This window comes from Anomaloglossus baeobatrachus, chromosome 1 (genome assembly GCF_048569485.1).
Source record: "Anomaloglossus baeobatrachus isolate aAnoBae1 chromosome 1, aAnoBae1.hap1, whole genome shotgun sequence".
In the NCBI taxonomy this organism is placed as follows: domain Eukaryota; kingdom Metazoa; phylum Chordata; class Amphibia; order Anura; family Aromobatidae; genus Anomaloglossus; species Anomaloglossus baeobatrachus.
In genome coordinates this window covers 658,446,373-658,469,403 of record NC_134353.1, presented here as the reverse complement: position 1 = coordinate 658,469,403, position 23,031 = coordinate 658,446,373, and the positions used below count along the sequence as shown (strand labels likewise).

At 48.1% G+C, this 23,031-nt stretch overlaps 1 protein-coding gene across 5 annotated transcripts in view; it reads right to left on the bottom strand.

Annotated features, from left to right (window-relative positions):
* The window catches only part of THOC5 (THO complex subunit 5), a 112,969-nt gene that overhangs the window by 54,411 nt on the left and 35,527 nt on the right, over positions 1–23,031 (bottom strand). For 3 of the 5 annotated variants that reach the window (XM_075319972.1, XM_075319973.1, XM_075319976.1), the window contains exons 5-11: positions 17,221–17,318; positions 16,985–17,131; positions 16,619–16,733; positions 10,884–11,016; positions 3,100–3,135; positions 2,584–2,661; positions 1,129–1,169 (exon numbers count right to left, since the gene is read on the bottom strand). In XM_075319972.1, coding sequence (XP_075176087.1) covers positions 1,129–1,169; positions 2,584–2,661; positions 3,100–3,135; positions 10,884–11,016; positions 16,619–16,733; positions 16,985–17,131; positions 17,221–17,318 — 648 coding nt within the window. The remainder of the gene's footprint in view (positions 1–1,128; positions 1,170–2,583; positions 2,662–3,099; positions 3,136–10,883; positions 11,017–16,618; positions 16,734–16,984; positions 17,132–17,220; positions 17,319–23,031) is intronic. The other 2 variants (XM_075319974.1, XM_075319975.1) reach the window with 1 other exon arrangement.

Genomic DNA, 23,031 nt, shown 5'->3' with positions numbered 1-23,031 from the left:
ATGTCAGTTTGTGGCGGTTTTCTAATCTGCATTTGCTATTGAAAGCATTATTTATGAGCTCAAAAACCTTTCAGGTGATGCGGTTTTCTTAAAAAGCTGATCTGCTTTTGCAGCTGAAAAACGTATCCTCAAAAAAACACAGCAAAAACGCTGTGTGTGAATGTAGCCTTAGATCAGGAATAGAACAGCCATTTATAGGACATATAACTTTCCCAAATTCCTATGAAAAAATATTCAGCAAATTCTGCATTGTACTACTGTATCCAATTTATTATATATTTTAGGAGTCAGAGTTGGTCCATTTTATACCGTCAGACTCCACCAAAATGACCACAGACTCCACCAAAATGACCACAGACTCCACCAAAATGACCACAGACTCCACCAAAATGACCACAGACTCCACCAAAATGACCACAGACTCCACCAAAATGACCACAGACTCCACCAAAATGACCACAGACTCCACCAAAATGACCACAGACTCCACCAAAATGACCACAGACTCCACCAAAATGACCACAGACTCCACCAAAATGACCACAGACTCCACCAAAATGACCACAGACTCCACCAAAATGACCACAGACTCCACCAAAATGACCACAGACTCCACCAAAATGACCACAGACTCCACCAAAATGACCACAGACTCCACCAAAATGACCACAGACTTCGACTCCACAGCCCTGCCACCAAGTATGGCAAATTCTGAGATCAGCCCAAGTAAAGCTTTTCTACATTTACTATAAACTTTCACATGTGGCTCTCTGGAAGCAACATCAGCACAGTTAAGACCTGACATACAGGAAACCCATAGAAGCAACCAGGACGTAGCCACCACATTATCCTGAAATAACCAAGCTCCTGAGAAGAAGCTCCCAGGCCGGCTTTTTCCTGACTAGCCACGTGTATTATCTCATAACATTATTATTCATTCTAATTCTTTACTCTAGAGACCGTTTTTTCCCCAATTCCTTAAAATGGATATGTATTTAAAGTTTACACATTTTTATGTTAACTAATTAACCGCAAAAAAAGACCAAACTGGCCTTGAAACCAGTCAACAGCAACCCTTACTTATTACTGAAGGTTTATTAAAATAAATAAACAAATAAAATCTCTCACCGTTGTCTGCTCCTCCTCGGCATCAGAATCGCTTTCATCATCTACGAGAAAACAGAGCCGCAATATGAATGCCTACACTAACGTAGAACAGGACTGCTATACATTTTGTGCCGGTTCGTTTTTGCCTTTGAAACAGACGTATTTTGCGTAGGCTGGGGTCACACAAGCATGTTAAATAAACAAATTAATCAGTCCCATTCTTATCCACAGAAATTAGACGATTGTTTCTCACTTGTCACGCACTAGCCCAATTTCTACGCTCCTATGAGCGAGCCCTTAAAGTGATCAGAAACATATAAAGTTTCCATTCAACTTCTCAGTAATTCCCTTTCATTAAATTTAGGAGGAAAATGAGGGGTGCATCTTATAATCTGAATGTAGCTAACGGGAGGTGACAGAGAGGGGTAGCAGGAGATAGGGGAGATGCAGGGGGCGCTGTGCTGCGGGCTTCAAATAATGGCGCTTGGAGTCGGCACATGCGCAGATGGAGCTCTCAGCTAAAGATCTCATCCGTGCACACGCCGCCTCCGGCCTACTGATCTCCCGGCAGCGAAGTTAAGAAAAATGGCACCCGGAGGTGACATGTGCGCAGATGAGATCTCAGCATGTAATTGAGCAGATAGATCAATCTACGCATGCAATGACTCTGGGCGCCAGATTCTGGGACAGCATATGGGACAAACGCCGCATCGCCCTGGTTCACCACCACCCCCTGTGACCCTGCTCCGCCACTGATGCGGGCCCCCCGCCCCTTAAGACACCAAATTATAAGACGGACCCCCCCCTTTTTTTTTCCGCTACATTTGGTGTGCGTCTTATAATCCGCTGCATCTTATAAACCAAAAGATATAATATTTAAAGCAAACTTGTCACTAGGTCATAAGTGGCAAGATTTTACACTCCGCTATACAGCTCCAGAGATAGCCTTTTCATTTATTGCTAATTTTTATTGTCTTTAAAAAGAGATTTTGACTTACAGGACTCTCTTCTGGGGTCAAGTCTGCAGAATGACCCTGTGAGAATCAATATATAAAAACACCCATGTCTCTGGAACCATATAGCAGATTCAAGAAAGGTGGAAACATGTAAAACATAACATGGAATACTCAGGGGAGCAGTGGGAATAAAATAAGCCGCAAAAAAGACCTCAGACAATGGATTTTACATGCAGAATTCCCCAAGAGTAACATGATTAAGGCTGGGTCTGTATTGCGACTTATCTTGTCACACTTTAGAACTGCATTACCCAAGTACAAAATAAACAAGCAGTGCAATATCTTAGTAGCAAAGTCATAAATGCACATGCAATTTAATGCCTCTGCAGGGGAATTAACAGATTTGATATATTAGCTAGAATAGCGGGCACTCTTATAGCAGTTCTTTTAATGTTGATAGAATACAGTAACACTTGCGTAGAAAAGACAACCATACATTATACCATGTTCGATCACATACCTTGAGAATCCTCAGGTGGTTTATATAAAGCCTTAGCTTCTTCAACACTCCCTTCAATGCTGACCACAAGCTTCTTGTCTACAACACAAGATGGGAGAATTCATCAATCAGACATACAAAGAGAAGCAAAAGGCAAAATCTGTGACTTATGCCATCAATGTACAGTATATACAAATAAATGGCATTTAGTGTAGCCCTAATGTAGATATACATGTGCCAATTAAGAAAATGGTGCCATTAATATATATAGGAAGCAAGTCAATATTGATTTTTCTGGATAAAATTATTTCTAAGAACATTCTGGCATGCAGGAGTCATGCAATCACCACTGGTAATGCTTTAAGCCCCAGACCAAAAAGCACATTTTATAAAACAGCAAAAGCTCAAAAGTCAGCACACAGTAAAGTGACACCCCCGAGCTGTGCGACCGCCACAGCATCGCCGTCACTGCATTCACAGTCAAAAGCCTTCATACCATACGCAAAATGACACTGAACAGAAGCTATATATACTCACCCTGCCGATAGGGCTGGGAGTAACTCTTCATGTGGGCTGACATCAGGGCAAGAGGGAAAACAGACAGAGAAAGAGCAAGACATAAATTAAGAAAGTAAAAAGGGTCCAGAGATTGTATGATGGGATAGAAAGGATAGACTGTGATGATATCCTGTGCCCTGACAAGCAAGCAATAGAGTGTGGGGATATCCTGTGCCCTGACAGCAAGGAATACAGTGTGGGGATATCCTGTGCCCTGACAGCAAAGAATACAGTGTGAGGATATCCTGTGCTCTGACAGCAAGGAATAGAGTGTGGGCATAGCCTGTGCCCTGACAGCAAGGAATAGAGTGTGGGGGATATCCTCTGCCCTGACAGCAAGCAATAGAGTGTGGGGATATCCTGTGCCCTGACAGCAAGGAATACAGTGTGGGGATATCCTGTGCCCTGACAGCAAAGAATACAGTGTGGGGATATCCTGTGCCCTGACAGCAAGCAATAGAGTGTGGGGATATCCTGTGCCCTGACAGCAAAGAATAGAGTGTGGGGATATCCTGTGCCCTGACAGCAAAGAATAGAGTGTGGGGATATCTTGTGCTATGCCAATAAGAATAGATGTGTGATAAGCGATGTCCATACCATAAGGAAAAAAGTGTGATGTTAACCTCCTAGAAAAGAAGTGAATTTTGTTTACTTACCGTAAATTCCTTTTCTTCTAGCTCCTATTGGGAGACCCAGACAATTGGGTGTATAGCTTCTGCCTCCGGAGGCCACACAAAGTATTACGCTTTAAAAAGTGTAACCCCTCCCCTCTGCCTATACACCCTCCCGTGGACCACGGGCTCCTCAGTTTTGGTGCAAAAGCAGGAAGGAGAAAACTTATAAATTGGTCTAGGGTAAATTCAATCCGAAGGATGTTCGGAGAACTGAAACCATGAACCAAAAGAACAATTCAACATGAACAACATGTGTACACAAAAGAACAACCAGCCCAAAGGGAACAGGGGCGGGTGCTGGGTCTCCCAATAGGAGCTAGAAGAAAAGGAATTTACGGTAAGTAAACAAAATTCCCTTCTTCTTTGTCGCTCCATTGGGAGACCCAGACAATTAGGACGTCCAAGAGCAGTCCCTGGGTGGGTAAAAGAATACCTCAATAAACAAGAGCCGAAAAAAAAAAACGGCCCCCTCTTACAGGTGGGCAACCGCCGCCTGAAGGACTCGCCTACCTAGACTGGCGTCTGCCGAAGCATAGGTATGCACTTGATAGTGTTTCGTGAAAGTGTGCAGACTAGACCACGTAGCTGCCTGACACACCTGCTAAGCCGTAGCCCGGTGCCGCAATGCCCAGGACGCACCCACGGCTCTGGTAGAATGGGCTTTCAGCCCTGAAGGAAGCGGAAGCCCAGAAGAACGGTAGGCTTCGAGAATCGGTTCCTTGATCCACCTAGCCAAGGTTGACTTGGAAGCCTGCGAACCCTTACGCTGGTCAGCGACAAGGACAAAAAGCGCATCTGAACGACGCAGGGGCGCCGTGCGAGACACGTAGAGCCGGAGTGCTCTCACCAGATCCAAAGAGTGCAAATCCTTTTCACATTGGTGAATTGGATTAGGGCAAAATGAAGGCAAGGAGATATCCTGATTGAGATGAAAAGGGGATACCACCTTAGGGAGAAATTCCGGGACCGGACGCAGAACCATCTTATCCTGGTGAAACACCAGGAAGGGGGCTTTGCATGACAGCGCTGCAAGCTCAGACACTCTCCGGAGTGATGTGACTGCCACTAGAAAGGCCACCTTCTGCGAAAGACGTGATAGAGAGACATCCCGCAGCGGCTCGAAAGGTGGTTTCTGAAGAGCCGTTAGCACCCTGTTAAGATCCCAGGGTTCCAGCGGACGCTTGTAAGGTGGGACTATGTGGCAAACTCCCTGCAGAAACGTGCGGACCTGCGGAAGCCTGGCTAGGCGCTTTTGAAAAAATACGGAGAGCGCCGATACTTGGCCCTTGAGAGAGCCGAGTGACAAACCCTTGTCCATTCCGGATTGAAGGAATGAAAGAAAAGTGGGTAAGGCAAACGGCCATGGAGGAAAACCGTTATCAGAGCACCAGGATAAGAAGATTTGCCAAGACTATCGGAGTCCAGGTTCCCTGAGCCCTGTGGTGGAGAAAAACCGCTCCCCACCCTGACAGGCTCGCGTCCGTGGTGACCACAGCCCAGGTTGGGGGTAGGAAGGATTTTCCCTGCGATAGAGAATTGGGAAGGAGCCACCACTGAAGTGACGTCTTGGTTGCAAGGGAAAGAGAGACGTTCCTGTCGAGGGAAGCCGACCTCCTGTCCCATTTGCGGAGAATGTCCCATTGGAGTGGCCGTAGATGGAATTGCGCGAACGGCACTGCCTCCATAGCTGCCACCATCTTCCCCAGGAAGTGCATGAGGCGCCTTAAGGGGTGTGACTGACTCCGAAGAAGTGATTGCACCCCTGCCTGCAGAGAAAGCTGTTTGTCCCGCGGTAGCTTGACTACCGCTGGCTGTGTATGAAACTCCATCCCGAGGTAAGTCAGTGATTGGGTCGGTGTCAACTTGGATTTCGGGAAGTTGATGATCCACCCGAACTGCTGGAGAGTCGCCAGAGCGACGGTAAGGCTTTGTTGACACGCCACCCGAGAAGGGGCCCTGACTAGGAGATCGTCTAAGTAGGGGATCACCGAGTGGCCCTGAGAGTGCAGGACCGCCACGACGGATGCCATGACTTTGGTGAAAACCCGTGGGGCTGTCGCCAGGCCGAAAGGCAATGCCACGAACTGAAGGTGTTCGTCCCCGATGGCGAAACACAAGAAACGTTGATGTTCGGGTGCGATCGGCACGTGGAGATAAGCATCCTTGATGTCGATCGATGCTAGGAAGTCTCCTTGTGACATCGAGGCGATGACCGAGCGGAGAGATTCCATCCGAAACCGTCTGGTTCTCACATGTCTGTTGAGTAGCTTGAGGTCCAGAACTGGACGGAATGATCCGTCCTTTCTTGGCACCACGAACAAGTTGGAGTAAAAGCCGCGACCACGTTCCTGAAGGGGAACGGGGATCACAACTCCTTCTGTCTTCAGAGCGTCCACTGCCTGAAAAAGTGCGTCGGCCTGAGCGGGGGGCGGAGAGGTTCTGAAGAAACGAGCTGCAGGACGAGAGCTGAACTCTATCCTGTAACCGTGAGACAGAATGTCTCTCACCCATCGGTCTTGAACATGTGGCCACCAGGCGTCGCCAAAGCGGGAGAGCCTGCCACCGACCGAGGATGCGGCTAGGGGAGGCCGAGAGTCATGAGGAGGCAGTCTTGGAGGCAGTGCCTCCTGCGGCCTTTTGGGGGCGTGACTTGGGCCGCCACGCATAGGAGTTCCTCTGGCCTTTCTCCGGCCTGCTGGATGAAGAGGATTTACGGCTAGCAGAGTCCAGGACTGCGTTCATGGCGTAGGATGAAAAGGCTGACGCTTGAGAGGTCAAAGACGCAACTTGCGGAGCAGAATTACGTGTGACAGCATTAATCTCAGCCAGACAAGCCGAGATAGCTTGGAGTGCCCACACGGCTGCAAAGACCGGGGCAAAAGACGCGCCCGTAGCCTCATAGATGGACTTCACCAGGAGCTCTATCTGCCTGTCAGTGGCATCCTTTAGCGATGAGCCATCTGCAACCGATACCACAGATCTAGCCGCCAATCTAGAGACTGGAGGATCCACCTTGGGACAGTGAGCCCAACCCTTAACGACTTCAGATGGGAAGGGGTAACGCGTGTCAGTGAGGCGCTTAGTAAAGCGCTTGTCCGGGACCGCTCTGGGCTTCTGGACAGCGTCTCTGAAGTTAGAGTGATCGAAAAACGCACTGTGTGTACGTTTGGGGAACCGAAACTGGTGTTTCTCCTGCTGAGACGCCGACTCCTCTACAGTAGGAGGCGGGGGAGAGAGATCCAACACCTGGTTGATGGACGAGATAAGATCATTCACTAAGGCGTCCCCTTCAGGTGTATCAAGGTTAAGGGCGACGTCAGGGTCAGAGCCCTGAGCTGCGACGTCCGCCTCGTCCTCCAGAGAGTCCTCAAGCTGGGAACCCGAGCAGCGTGAAGAAGTCGGGGAAGATTCCCAGCGAGCCCGCTTAGCCGGTCTAGGACTGTGGTCCGGGCAGGAGTCCTCCGCCTGAGACCTAGGGGCCAACCTGGGAGCGCGCTGCGGCGTGGACCGAGAGGGGCCTGGAGGCGACGAGCCAACAGGGGCCGGGGCCTGTGAAAGGACCGGTCTGGACTGCAAAGCTTCTAGCAGCTTGGCAGACCATTTGTCCATAGACTGAGCCATGGATTGTGAAAGTGACTCAGAGAGTTTCTCAGCAAAAGAGGCGAACTCTGTCCCTGCAGCCTGGACAGGGGGAGCAGGGGGGGTCTACATGAGCTGAGGGGCCCACTAGTGACCGAGGCTCCGGCTGAGCAAGCGAAACAGGGGTCGAGCATTGCTCACAGTGAGGGTAGGTGGAACCCGCAGATAACATAGCCCCACAAGAGGTACAGGCCGCAAAAAAACCCTGTGCCTTAACAGCTTTGCCCCTTGTGGACGACATGCTGTTGTCTCCTAGGAGAGTGATCACTGAGGGTATATGGGAAAGAAGGGGTATACAGCCCGACCGAACAGATATAGATATAGATATAGAGATAGATATATATATATATATATATATATACACGTATCTATTCCGGCACCCTAGGGGGACCAGCACCGGGTGACCGGTGTGGCTTACCGACCGCTAACAAGCGGAGTGTGTCCTCCAGATTCCCTGCCTTAGGTCCCCCGGAGCTGCAGAGCTGTTCACTGAGAATCCTCCACCGGCAGAATGCCCAAAAAATGGCTGCCGGAGCTCTCAGGGGAGGAGTGGAGCCGTGGGCGGCGCCAGGAAAGTGCGGGAATCTGGGGTCCCCACAGTGATCAGTGAGGGGGGAGGAAAACATGCAGGATGCTCCAGCCCTCACATCCGACGTCAGGTCGGTAATCCCGCCCTTACCCCTGACAGCCGGGGACTAAATTTGAGACCGCGCCCGACAAGCAGGCACGGTCGGCGCGGAAGTCCCCCGGCCTTCTCAATTCAGCAGCTGCCGCAGCTTCCGGGAAGACGGTGCGCTCCCTGCACAGTCCCCAATGGGGACACAGAGTACCTTTGAGTTGCAGGGCCCGGTCCCTGAGGTTGAAGAGGCTCCGGTCCGGCAGGTTCCCACAGGGGCTGCGGAGGGAGCACGGTCCCAGTAAATGGATGACCGCTTAGGATCCCACTTCTCCCAGAGCCGCTAAGGGATGGTGAAGGAGACGTCATGTGGCTCCAACCTTTGTACCCGCAATGGGTACCTCAACCTTAACAACACCGCCGACGTAGTGGGGAGAGAAGGGAACATGCCGGGAGCCCCGTGGGGGCCCTCTTTTCTTCCAACCGACATAACTAAGTATGAGAATGCATGAGTGGATGTGTGCCTCCTTCCACACAAAGCATAAAACTGAGGAGCCCGTGGTCCACGGGAGGGTTTATAGGCAGAGGGGAGGGGTTACACTTTTTAAAGTGTAATACTTTGTGTGGCCTCCGGAGGCAGAAGCTATACACCCAATTGTCTGTGTCTCCCAATGGAGCGACAAAGAAGAGTGGGTTTCTTGTACAAAGCCTCAAGAGAATGAAAAAAACACCAGCTAAAAAATCTAGTACAGGTAACATAGTACCATTGCTCTTCTGATGAGCCTTATATTACTAGTGTGCAGTCTAATCAGTCAGAAAAGCCCTATGAACAAATCACTAGCACGAACTGAATGGATCTGCCATATACAAGTGGGTCATTTATGGCAACTCAAGACAATGAGGCCTAACATTTTAAAAGCTATAACAAATTAGTCATACATATTAGACTAAAGGCCGCTTTACACGCTGCGACATCACTAAAGCGATGTCGTTGGGGTCACGGAATTTGACGCACATGACGCACATGCGGCCGCGTTAGCAATGTCTTTGCGTGTGACACCTGTGAGCGATTTTGAATCGTCCCAAAAACGTTCAAAATCGCTAAATCGGTGACATGGGGGTCCATTCCCAATTATCGTTGCTGCTGCAGGTACGATGTTGTTTGTCGTTCCTGCGGCAGCACACATCACTATGTGTGACACTGCAGGAACGAGGAGCCTCACCTTACCTGCCGCCGCCCGCAATGAGGAAGGAAAGAAGGAGCTGGGCGGGATGTTACGCACCGCTCATCTCCGCCCCTCCGCTCTGATTGGGTGGCCGCTTAGTGACGTTGCTGTGACGCTGAAAGAACCGCCCCCTTAGAAAGGAGGCGGTTCGCCGGTCACAGCGATGTCGCTAGGCAGGTAAGTAGTGTGACGGGTCCGCACGATTTTGTGCACGGGCAGCAATTTGCCCGTGACGCACAAACGATGGGGGCGGGTACACACGCTAGCGATATTGCAGCGTGTAAAGCGCCAGAGATCACTGATACTTCCACTCCCAGTAGCTGTAATCTCCGGCACCTGCACAGAGGGAACGTAAGGCCTATACCCATAGGAAGGTGGAACAATAAAGTGTAACGTCGGAAATTGCAAGGCGCAGATAAGTGATTTCAGGACAAGAAGCAGATGTCACTGGGACACAGTGACGCGGATAGGAGGAGATGGCTAAGCTAATCAAGCACAGAGGCGGAGTTATCTTCCTGGCCGCGTCCGCCCCATAGCCTGGAAGAGCTCATTTAAATAAAGGAATAAGCGCTGATTTTTCACCAAGAGGCCATCTGATATGAGACATACAGGTATGACTTTGTTCAGCAGTCTATAATCTGTATACCCATATTAATAGGTTAAATAGCTCAAATGTGATGACAGATTCCTTTTAAAGAATAAAGACAAAAATATAAAGGATGAACTTTCCATTTGTGGAGCTACAGTAGGAGACCCCCTGTGTACACATAGCTGGAGACAAATCGAAGATCTTATGTGTATTTGCAGAAATTGTCATGTTATTCCTTTAGTGTTATAGGGGTTGTGCAGTGCCTCATGTTCTCACAGCCGGCAAACAAGACCTGTGGTGTGGCCCATAGCATGGCACAATTGGTAAGCCAACTAATAGAACAAGTACACAATGTCTGTCGGATGTCAGACAGGAGCGTGTGAATATCACATGCGGAATGGAAAGAGGAACTACACAAACCCTTTACCTGAAAAATGGCCAACCTGTGTATCCCAATTACTGAGATTGTGGAGAAATCATTCACAGTGTAAAGCTCATAACATAACACAACATGACAGACAGCTAATAATCTCCATTATTGAAGCTCATACAAAATACACGTGCAACATAATTCAATTTTACCACACAAACATTATGTAATTATAGTAAATGCATGGCTTTAAAGGGAATCTGTCAGCAGGTTTTTTTCTACCTTATCTGAGAGCAGCAAAAGGTAAACAAAGACCCTGTTTCCAGCGATGTGTCACTTACTGAGCTGTTTGCTGTCATTTTGATAAAATTAATGTTTTCTCTGCTGCAGATCTAGCAGTTATACAGAGATCTGAATATGCTGGAGGCCAAGTAGTCCTCTAATGATAATCTTCTGCTAATTAAACAGTGATTTTATCATAACCACACTAAGCAGCCCAGTAAGTGACACATTGCTGGAATAAGGGTCTCTGTCTCTACATTATGCTGCTCTCAGATTAGGTGGCAAAAAGCTGGTGACAGATTTACTTTAAAATAATAACCTGACCTTAAAACATAAAAAGTAAAGTCTTTTAGGAAGCCTCACTTACCACATGCCTGACTGTAGGCGCTGGCCTGAACAAAGAGCACATACAGGGGTGCCGGTAGATGCCGTGCGATCTCATACTGTTTGTGCATGCAGTCAAACGGCATTGATAGATATTCCTGCACTGGCAAAGAGGCCTGAGGAGAGAAAATTAACATTTCAAGCTTTCAAAGCAAAATGCACAGCCCTATACTGTGGTACAAGATCACATCTAAACAAAAATGTATTTTCCCATTCCATCACGATCCGAGATGGCAATCCATTTCTCCCACTGAACCTTAAAGGTGTTGTCCAGGAACAGGATTCTGAAGATAGGGTATCAATATTAGATAAGAGGGGGTTTAGTCAGCGGATACATGGTGCTGTGAGGATCAAACGTACATGTTGTATAGAGCAGGACCACCACAGTTCTGTAAATTCAGTAGTGGCCATTCTCTAATACTTCAGCTTTGCTTCTATTAAAGTAAATGGGAGCTGAACTGCAGTGCCTTAATATGCCCACTACACAGTGCGCTACGCTGGGGCGTTCCGGCCACATACACTGTGTTCTTCCGTCACAGCAGGGTTGATGAGTGTTGTCCCCATCAATCTGACAATCTATCCGAACCATAGATCAATATGAACAACCCTTTTTTTTTTTTTTTTTTTTTTTTTTAAATCAGGTTCATTTTTATTTAACATCAAAATTATACAACACATAAAATAATTCCCTCCATAGAAATATCACAGAAAGGGAAAAAACCTTTAGTCAATAAGAAAAACCACACAAATAACATAATAAACAATGCACCCGCAGTCCACGTCTCATTTCAATATGGGTCTCAAAGTGCATATTATTTCCCAATATATTCTCCATAGTATAGCTTACCCAGCATCATTATGACATTATATATATATACACATATACATACACGCACGCACGCACGCACGCACACACATATACATGCACACACATATACATGCACACACCTTCCAGCAGTACGCATATCACCCTATTTGAGGAAATTTGTTAACCGGTCAGAAGGAGAAGGACCTGGTCGCTCGCACTGTCCTGCAGTAACGCCGAGGAGGGAAGGCCTGGGGTATCCAACCATGCCCCCCAGATCTTATAGAACTTTTTCAATGCATTTCTTTTAAGGTATACTCCTCTCTCCAGTCGAAGTATAGCGTTTACTCTTTCCCTAAAATCCCCGATGACCGGAGGCGCTGGGTCCAACCAGTGGTAGGCCAACAGTTTCCTAGCCTGGTACAAGAGACGTGTAATACCGACCATTACCGGCGAACTCAAGTCCACCCCCCCCTCCAGTAGACCCAGGATACATATAATAGGTCTTGGCTGTAGACGGATATTGAAAACTTGTCTAACCAAATCTAGTACTGCCCTCCAGTAATCTTCAATGTTCCCACAGGACCACATCATATGCATCAGATTCGCACCTTCCTGTCCGCACCTAGGACACAGATCATCCATCCTAACTCCCATCTTATGCAATAGACTAGGTGTCCTATATACTCTATGTAACAGGAATAGCTGCGACAGTCGTTGGCCTTCAGATACAGCAAGGCTTGGAGTCTGAGACAGGACCTCACCCCACTGTTCCTCTGTCATAGGGCCTAGGTCCCTCTCCCACTTCTCTCTAGCCTGCAAAGGGAATTTGTCGAGGTGTCTAGATAACATCACTGTATACAACCTAGAAATAATACCATCGGAGCGATCAGATGTCAACAATTCAGTAAGAGTGTGATTCCGCTCTATCCTAATGTCCATACGACGTGTCTGTGTCTCATAGGCATGACGGAGCTGCAGGTATTGGTAAAAGGAACTGTGCGGTATCCCAAACTCAGCTTGAAGCTGGTCAAATCTTTTAAGTATATTATTCTGAAGAATCTGAGACACCTGATGCACCCCCCTGCTCACCCACATTCTCCAACCCGGGAGTCTCTGCAGCTCCGCCAGTCCACGATTATGCCATAAGGGCCAGTACTCAGTCATTCCTGATATTCCCAGCAACTGCTTCCCTCTATCCCACACCTTGTACATCAATGATAATGTTGGATATAATGTTCCTCCTCTGGGTGAGTATCCTGCATCCAAAAAAGCCACTGGGTGTCCCCATTCTGCAAGGCCCCTCACCAATTTGCCCCCAGCGTCATATGCCTCATCCTTTCCCCACCCCCTGAAGTGCTGCATCTGTGCCGCAACATAATAAACCCACGGGTTGGGGACTGCCAGACCCCCATCCTCCTTCCCTCTCTGCAGGGTCTCAAGGCGGATTCTAGCCTGCTGCTTTTGCCACAAGAGTTCCCGAAACAAAGTGTTGATTTTACGGAAAAATTTCCAGTGGATCCATATTGGGGCGTTGTGGAGAAGATACAGAAGTTTGGGCATCAGTACCATTTTTAGTAGATTAGCACGGCCCATAAGGGACAGTGGGAGTCGACACCAGGCATCTATCTTGTTCCTAAACTGAGCCAACACTGGTTCCAGATTTTGAGAGTAGTAATCACGCGGTCGGGCACTAACCACAATCCCCAGGTATTTAAATTTATCCACCGTCGGAATTGGCAGCCCCAGAGTACTAAAATTAGATGGGAGTGGATCTATAGGGAGCAGGGCCGATTTCTTCCAGTTTATTAGGAGTCCCGAGCGCCTACCAAATTCTATAATATTATTTATTGCTGGGCCCACCGATGTCCCCACCTCCCTGAGATACAGCAACAAATCGTCCGCATAGAGGGAAACCTTATGCTCCAGACCGCCTATCTCAAACCCCTTTACGCCAGCGGATGCACGAAGCATAGCCGCCAATGGTTCAATTGCCGCTGCAAATAGTAATGGAGAGAGAGGACAGCCCTGTCTCGTGCCCCTGGCCAAATTAAAAGACGAGGAGGTACAACGATTAACTCGAATCCTGGCCCGCGGAGAGGCATATAACAATTTGACCCAGCCAATAAATCTGGAGCCAAGACCCAATTTCTCCAAAACTACCCATAGGAAATTCCATTCAATACTGTCAAAGGCTTTGGCTGCATCTAATGACAGGACTGCTCTCTCCTTGTTTCTCCCCTCAGAACTTAGCTGTATCCCCAGGAATAAACGTCGCAAATTAATGGAAGTAGATTTATTGGGGATGAATCCAGTCTGATCCTCGTGGATCACTGACGTGATCACCCGGGACAACCTGTTAGCTAGAATTTTAGCGATTAATTTAATATCTAATGTAAGCAGCGAGATTGGGCGATAGGAGTCAGGCGCGGTCGGATCTTTCCCGGGTTTTAAAATCAGAACAATAATAGCCTCCCTCATGGATGCAGGGAGGGATCCCTTCTCCTCAGCATCTCTGAACACATCCAAGAGTCTTGGCAGCAGCAGATGGGTATATAATTTGTAGAATTCACCCGGGAGTCCGTCCGCACCTGGGGCCTTTTCATTTTGGATTTGACCGAGCGCCTCCTCCAGCTCCTCCAGGTCTATATCTCTATTCAGGGATTCTCTCTCACTATCTGACAGACTGGGGAGAGTGATCTCCTCCACAAAGTCCCGCAGTTCCTCATCCCCATAATGCGATTTAGAGGAGTATAATTGGGTGTAATACTGTTGCATGACCTCCACAATCCTCCCGCTGTCCCTCACCTCCTCTCCAGTGTCAAGTTTCAATTTGGTGATATAGGTCAATCCCTCCTGCGCCCTAGCAATTGTAGCCAAGAGATGTCCCACACTCTCCCCCTCCGTAAAGTACCGCTGCTTAAGGAAAAAGCGTTTGTTAGTGGCCAAGGAAGTCATATGGTCTCTCAGAGCTCTCTGTGCCCTCTCTAAGTCCCGCTTGGCATCATCTGTAGGGTTAGATATAAGAAGTCGTTCTGCATCACCTAAAGTGTCCGTCAGATACTTAGTGCGCTCTCTTGTTTTCGCCTTTCGGGTGCAAATTTCCCTAATATATGTCCCACGAACATACGCCTTCATTGTGTCCCACACTATATGTTTAGATGCCGTACCGTCATTTGTCACAAAATATTCCCGTATAGTGTCAGTCAGAGTGCCCCCTATCAGTTGTATCCAAAAAGGGTTGAGCCGCCAAGGTATCCCCGCCAGCCGGTCCGGGTCCCCAAGCCTTAGACGGACCTGTAGTGGGGAGTGGTCAGACACCCCCCTGGCCAGGTACGTGACTGAAGCTACACAAGGCAGCAGCTGAGCATTTCCAATGGCCAGGTCAATCCGGGACAGTGAATGATGAGAACTAGAATAGCATGAATACTGCCGGACCTGCGGGTTTCTAATACGCCAAATATCTACATATCCCACCTCCTCCATCAGTCTGGCAAGGGATGTAGCTGCCGCCCCCACTGAGATATTCCCTGTATGTAACTTATCCCAATACGGGTGCAAGTAATTATTATAGTCTCCTACTAATAGGGTGGGGACCTCAGGGAGGGAAGCAACAAAATTGAGGATACGTTTCAATGGTTCCCCTGTGTATGGCGGCGGAATATAAATTGCAACTAGAACACAGCGCACATTATGAAGGACACAGTAAAGACATACAAATCTACCCTCCTGATCCACAGAAGCTTTAAGACACTCAAACGGCACTGTCCTGTGTACCAGGACACTCACCCCCCTGGAATGTGTGGTATATACAGAGTGGTACTCATGGGCTATCCATTTTTTGTGGAGCAAGTGGAGCCGCTCCTTCACCAAGTGCGTTTCTGATAAGAATATTATGTCTGGCTTAAGCTGCTGTAGAAACAGAAAAACTGCACATCTTTTAGTGGCTTCACCCAATCCTCGCACATTCCAGGCCACTATATTAACCTCCTTCGCCATAAGGGTGAGTACACATATGTAACAGCAGGGGGCAGCAAGCGGGGACCTCCGGACCCATCTGCAGCAGTTCCCATAGATAAGCATAGACCAAACAGGTGCATAAAACGAAAAGGTCAAACATAAAAACATACACAGTAAACCAGGAATGAACAACCCTTTTAATCTATTAAACTACATCTGCTGACCATAGAAATACTGTGATATGGGATTACAGCTTTCACCATAACTGGAACGATATATGAAAGGGATAGGTAGGAAAACGATTATATCAAAGTCAGCCATTATTTTTTTTTTTTATTGTTCTTGAACTACAGGCAAGTGACATGGGGAGGGTTTCCTATTTTTCAGCAGTGAATAGCATAGATGAGTCAATCATAGACTGATAACCAAGTCTATGGAATAGGTATTATGCGACAAATGCTAATTTTGGCTGCAAAAAGGCAATAAGTAGTAAAAGAACTGGAATGCAGTGGGAGGAACAGCGAGCAGGTTACTAAAGGGAATCTGTCACCAGGGTTTTGCTCTCCCATATCAGAGCAGCATAATGTAGAGATAGAGACCCTGATTACAGCGATGTGTCACTTACTGAGCTGTTTGATGAAATCAATGTTTTTTCTGCTGCAGATCTAGCAGTTACACAGAGCTCATGAATATCCTGGACTACCTGGCAGTACAACAAGTAGTCCTGTAGTGATAATCTACTGCTGATTACACTGATTTTATCAAAACTACACTAAAAGTAGCTCAGTATGGGATACATTGCTGGAATCAGGGTCTCTGCCCCCAAGTTACACTACTCTCAGATTAGGTGTCAAAAACCAGCTGACAGATTCCCTTTAAAAGTAACTGAGCAGGGCGGCACAATCTAGAAGGATATGAAAAGTCAATGTTGTGATGTTATTTGGGCAAATAACCTGCATAATGCTGTGTAGCTGTGGCTGGAGGCTGTTCAGATATTCCTTCTTAACTTCAATCTCCTTTAGAATCTTCTCCTTGCTGGCCAAACTCTCCTTATACTTCTCTGCCAACCTAAGAATGGCCAGGAATAAAAAATGAATGATGGTTTTACAAAATACGAAGAGCATTATGGACTAGAATGACAACATTATGGACAAATATAACAAATAAATGTTCCCAACATGTATGAGAAAGCTGCTGGTAGCAAGCTGCCGGTAACAAGCTGCCGGTAACAAGCTGCCGGTAGCAAGCTGCCGGTAGCAAGCTGCCGGTAGCAAGCTGCCGGTAGCAAGATGGATCAGCGCAGAACAACTGGATCTAACCTCTTCCTCTGTTCCAGCTCCCAGTCCAGGCGAGATAACGTTTGCTGATGTGGGTCACTTGATGTGGTCTCTGGTTTGCTAATCTCTGGAGGAGCCTCTCGATAAAATTCTTCCACACCTACAAGTTCAATTTCCTCATGCTTGGATCTGGAAGGAAAGTAGAGTTGCAAATCATTACATGAAGGCCTGAAAAACTGAAAGATGTGTATTTGTATTCATAGACAGGGAAGGATTACTTAAACTCCAGACATTTGGTGATCTCCTTCTGGAGGTGCATAACTTCATACAACAAATTCTGCAGCTGCAGATGATAGGCATCCACCTTCTGTTTAGCCTGGTAAGTGAAAAACGGAAATACAAAAAATATATATGTAATTGCTAAATAAAGCAAAGCAAAAGTTACTGACACGAGTGAAAAAAAAAGAAAAAAGGAGGAGGGTCATTAAAACCTCTAAATTGAGTGCTTTATGTAGGAAGCATGTTGTAAAGCAGATAGATGTAAGGGAGTATCACTGTATGAGGTCTGTAATCATGAAGACACTGTCTATATAAGAGATGCAGGCACAAAATGGTAGGAGTGAACAAGGCAAAGTGGTAATAACAAAACTTTTTTTTCGATGTATCATCCCCAAGGATCTTGATCTGGTTCCCACCCATGGCACACCGGACCATTAGTTTATCGTTTAGAGCTTCTAACAACAAAGCAGACTACAGCGGGGTTTACATGCTACGATATCGTTAATGTTTTATCGTCGGGGTCACGGTGTTTGTGACGCACATCCGGCGTCATTAACGATATTGCAGCGTGTGACACTTATGAGCAACCTTAAACGATCGCAAAAGCGGTCAAAATCGTTTGCCGCGGAGAGGTCGTCCTGAAACAAAAAACGTTTTCTTTTTATTAGCGATGTTGTTCCTCGTTCCTGCGGCACCACACATCGCTGTGTGCGACACCGCAGGAGCGACGAACATCTCCTTACCTGCCTCCACCGGCAATGCGGAAGGAAGGAGGTGGGCGGGATGTTAAGTCCCGCTCATCTCTGCCCCTCCGCTTCTATTGGACGCCTGCCGTGTGACGTCACTGTGACGCCGCACGACCCGCCCTCTTAGAAAGGAGGCGGTTCGCCGGCCAGAGCGACGTCGCAGAGCAGGTATGTGCGTGTGACACTGCCGTAGCGATAATGTTTGCTACGGCAGCGATCAGACAATATCGCACGTACGACGGGGGCGGGACTATCGCGCTCAACATTGGTAGCCGATGCTAGCGATGTCGCAGCGTGTAAACCCCGCTTACCTCTTTACTAATCATCACCTATACACAAGATGGGGAATACATTTTAGATCACTGTTGGTACACCAGTAGAGAACAGAGAAGTACATCAATACAGAATGGAATGCTATGTGTATGGAATGATCCATCAAAATCAATGAAAACATGAAGATTGGGCTGAAGAGACCAGACTACCACATCCACTGGGAACATGAGAGAAATGCTTAGAGGGAAAGAAAAGTAACGAGTAGTGAATGTTGATACCGATCCTATAATTGGATCATAGAGTCTATTAATGCATATGAACTAATATTACAATACTAAACAATATACTAATCGTATGAACTCTTCAACATTGAAATTACATCAAAAAGGAAAAGTCGTGAAATTGTGGAAATCACAGGATTTATACACAAAATCTATAGATAGATTAAAAAATGCAAACAAAATTTTCCAAACATCACAGTTATTAATGGTTATCTGAGGAATGTTCTGCCACGCTGAATGCAGTTGGGCACACAAATCATCAAGATCCGCTGTTGGCAGCTGCCTTTGTAACTGCTGACCAAGGACGTCCCAAATGTGTTTGATTAGAGACAAGCCTAAAAATGCTGCAGCCAATCAAAGCAAGTTTAGGCCAGTCACAGGAGCATAAGCAACATGCAGCCTCACATAAAAGTGTTGAAAAACGATTACCAGGACACTTTGGAGGAATGACTGTACCACTGGTTCCCCTACCGAATGAATCAATGTAATCTTGAGCTGTAAGGGTAAGTTCCCACACTGGATCCTTTAATGCAATTTTGGTACATTTTTGAGGTCACAAAGGTGCACCTAAATGCATGCATTTCCTTCCCCCAGCAAAGAAAAGCCAAGGATGTGACGCCCACCCCGACGCACGCACATTTTGGTGCAATCTTCTTCAACTTCCTGAAGAAGATTGCACCGAAACATGCGCGCATCAGGGTGAGTGTCACATCCTTGGCTTGGTGCTCCTGCTACATCCTGGTAAATACCCTCTGTTTATCTTTATTCACCCTTCTTTGTCTTACGGCCATTATCTGTGCCCTTTGACTAGTGGAGGAGCCTTTCATTGTGCTACACACCTGGAACTACATGTAGCTGGCACATGATTTCACTTCTCACAACTACATGAAGTCAGTAATTGTTGGTGCACAGTGTACCAGTGCCTCTTACCACTACTTTGTGGTTTCATTATTGCTACTTACTATGGTAGCAATTATATTTCGTGTGTTTAATTATATATATATAATTTTGTTTACAAATAATAATACCTCCTGGCATGTGACACTTTTTTCAGTTTTTTTTTATCAATATTGGTACTTTCTGCAATTCCTTTGTACATAGCGGTTATTTATATTTATTATTGCAAATTGTACCCATCTATTGTGCATCATGCAGGTTTTTTCTATTTGTGACGCTCCTTTCATTCCAGCCAATTGCTTGTGCCATTATAAAACCCAAAATAAAGAGAATTTTGTTTACTTACCGTAAATTCTTTTTCTTATAGTTCCGACATGGGAGACCCAGACCATGGGTGTATAGCTTCTGCCTCCGGAGGACACACAAAGTATTACACTAAAAAGTGTAGCTCCTCCCTCCGAGCATATACACCCCCTGGATGACCACATCTAGCCAGTTTAGTGCAAAAGCTGAAGGAGGACATCCACCCACAAGTAGAGATAGAGGTTCCGGTTATTCCGGGTTTTACTCTGTCTACAACAACAGCCGGTGAAAACACACGGAACAAGAACTGCCAACAGGCAACAGGGAGGGTGCTGGGTCTCCCATGTCGGAACTATAAGAAAAAGAATTTACTGTAAGTAAACAAAATTCTCTTTTTCTTCATCGTTCCTTATGGGAGACCCAGACCATGGGACGTCTCAAAGCAGTCCATGGGTGGGAAATAAACAGAAACTGAGAAGTAGGCAAAACCTAACTTCACAAATGGGCGACAGCCGCCTGAAGGATGCGTCTGCCCAAGCTCTCATTTGCCGAAGCATGAGCATGCACCTGGTAGTGCTTCGAAAAGGTGTGCAGAAAAGAGAGGTGCACCGCCTAAGGGCAGCGGTGCGTGACACATAGATCCGGAGCGCCCGCACCAAATCTAAAGTATGCAACGCTTTCTCAAAGCGATGCACAGGGGCCGGACAAAGGGAAGGCAATGAAATGTCCTGGTTAAGGTGGAAAGGAGACACCACCTTAGAGAGAAAGTCCGGAGTCGGACGGAGAACCACCTTGCCTTGGTGAAAAACCAAAAAGGGTGACTCCGAAGAGAGCGCAGCCAAATCAGAGCCTCTCCTGAGAGAAGTTATGGCCACTAGAAAGACCACTTTCTGTGAAAGACAAAACAAAGAAAACCTCCCAAAGAGGCTCGAAGGGGGTTTCTGTAAGGCCGTGAGGACCAGATTGAGGTCCCAGGGATCCAGAGGCCGCCGGTAAGGCGGAATGATGAGAGATGCGCCCTGCATGAAGGTGCGCACCTGGGCCAGTCGGGCGATACGCCGCTGGAACAACACAGACAGAGCCGAGACCTGTCCCTTGAGGGAATTGAGGGATAGTCCTAGCTGCAGACCGGACTGTAGAAAGGACAGGATGGTCGGCAAGGAAACGGCCAAGGAGCATGGCCGGAAGAGCGACACCAGGACAGGAAAATTCTCCAAGTCCTGTGGTAAATCCTGGCCGAGGAAGACTTCCGAGCCTGAGTCATAGTGAAGATGACCTCGGAAGGAATGCCTGAAGCCGTCAGGATCCAGGACTCAAGAGCCACGCCGTCAATCTGAGAGCCGCAGAATTCTGGCGGAAAAACGGACCTTGTGAGAGAAGGTCTGGGCGGTCCGGGAGATGCCACGGCACCTCTACGGACAGACGGAGCAGGTCTGGGTACCAAGCTCGCCTGGGCCAGTCTGGAGCAATGATTATGACCCGACGGCCCTCCATTCTGATCTTGCGCAGGACTCTGGGCAAGAGAGCTAGAGGGGGAAACACGTAAGACAGACGAAACTGGGACCAATCCTGAACCAGCGCGTCCGCCGCCAAGGCCTGAGGATCGTGGGAGCGAGCCACGTAAACCGGGACCTTGATGTTGTGCCGGGATGCCATTAGATCCACTTCCGGAGTGCCCCACTTGCGGCAGATTGACCGGAACACTGCCGGATGCAGGGCCCACTCGCCGCTGTCCACGGTTTGACGGCTGAGATAATCTGCCTCCCAGCTTTCTACACCTGGGATGTGGACTGCGGATATGGTGGACTTGGAGTCTTCCGTCCACTGAAGGATACGTTGAACTTCCAACATTGCCAGGCGGCTGCGTGTCCCGCCCTGGTGATTGATGTAGGCAACTGCTGTCGCGTTGTCTGACTGGACTCGAATGTGCTTGCCCGCCAACAGGTGGTGAAAGAATACGAGAGCTAGGAGCACAGCTCTGATTTCCAGCACATTGATCGAGAGGGCTGATTCGGACGGAGTCCAAGTGCCCTGTGCTCGGTGGTGGAGAAACACTGCTCCCCAGCCGGATAGACTGGCGTCCGTGGTGAGAATCACCCAGGACGGGGCCAGAAAGGAGCGTCCCTGGGACAGAGAGAGAGGCCAAAGCCACCACTGAAGAGAGCTCCTGGTCTGTGGCGACAGAGCCACTGGCCTGTGCAAGGAAGAGGTCCGCTTGTCCCAACAGCGGAGGATGTCCAGCTGCAGGGGACGCAGATGGAACTGGGCAAAGGGAACCGCTTCCATTGACGCCACCATCTGACCCAGCACCTGCATGAGGTGCCTGATGGAATGACGGCGGGGCCTCAGCAGAGAGCGTACCGCCAGATGAAGGGACTGCTGTTTGACTAAGGGCAGCTTCACAAGTGCCGGCACAGTCTCGAATTGCATCCCTAGGTACGTAAATTCCTGGGTCAGGGTCAGAGTGGACTTGGGTAGATTGACAAGCCACCCGAACTGGACTAGAGTGGTGAGAGTGAGCGAGACACTGCGCTGACAGTCTGCACTGGATGAAGGCTTGACTAGAAGGTCGTCCAGGTAAGGAATCACTGCCAACCCCTGGACTGCTGCCATGACCTTGGTGAATACCCGAGGGGCCGTGGCTAACCCGAAGGGGAGAGCCACGAATTGGAAATGTTCCTCTCCGATTGCAAAACGTAGCCAACGCTGGTGTGAAACTGCAATTGGCACATGCAGATAGGCATCTCTGATGTCGATGGATGCTAGAAAATCTCCTTGGGTAATTGCGGCAATGACCGATCGCAGAGATTCCATGCGAAAGTGCCGCACCTGAACATGCTTGTTGAGAAGCTTGAGATCCAGGATGGGCCGGAAGGAACCGTCCTTCTTGGGGACTAGGAAGAGGTTTGAGTAGAAACCTCTGAACCGTTCCCGGGCGGGAACCGGTACAATTACTCCGTTGGCCTGCAAGGAAGCCACGGCCTGAGAGAAGGCGGCGGCTTTGGAGCAGGGGGGAGCCGACAGAAAAAATCTGTTTGGCGGGCTGGAAGAAAATTCTATCCTGTAGCCGTGAGAGATTATATCTCTCACCCACTGATCGGAGACGAGTTGGAACCACACGTCGCCAAAGTGGGAGAGCCTGCCACCGACCAAGGACGTTGCTGGCGCAGCCAGATAGTCAAGAGGAGACTGCCTTAGTGGCAGCGGCTCCTCCGCTTTTCTGAGGACGCGGCTTCGTGCGCCAGCTGGGTTTTCGATCCTTGGCTGAGTTAGTGGACGAGGCTGAGGGCTTAGAGGATGACCAGTTAGA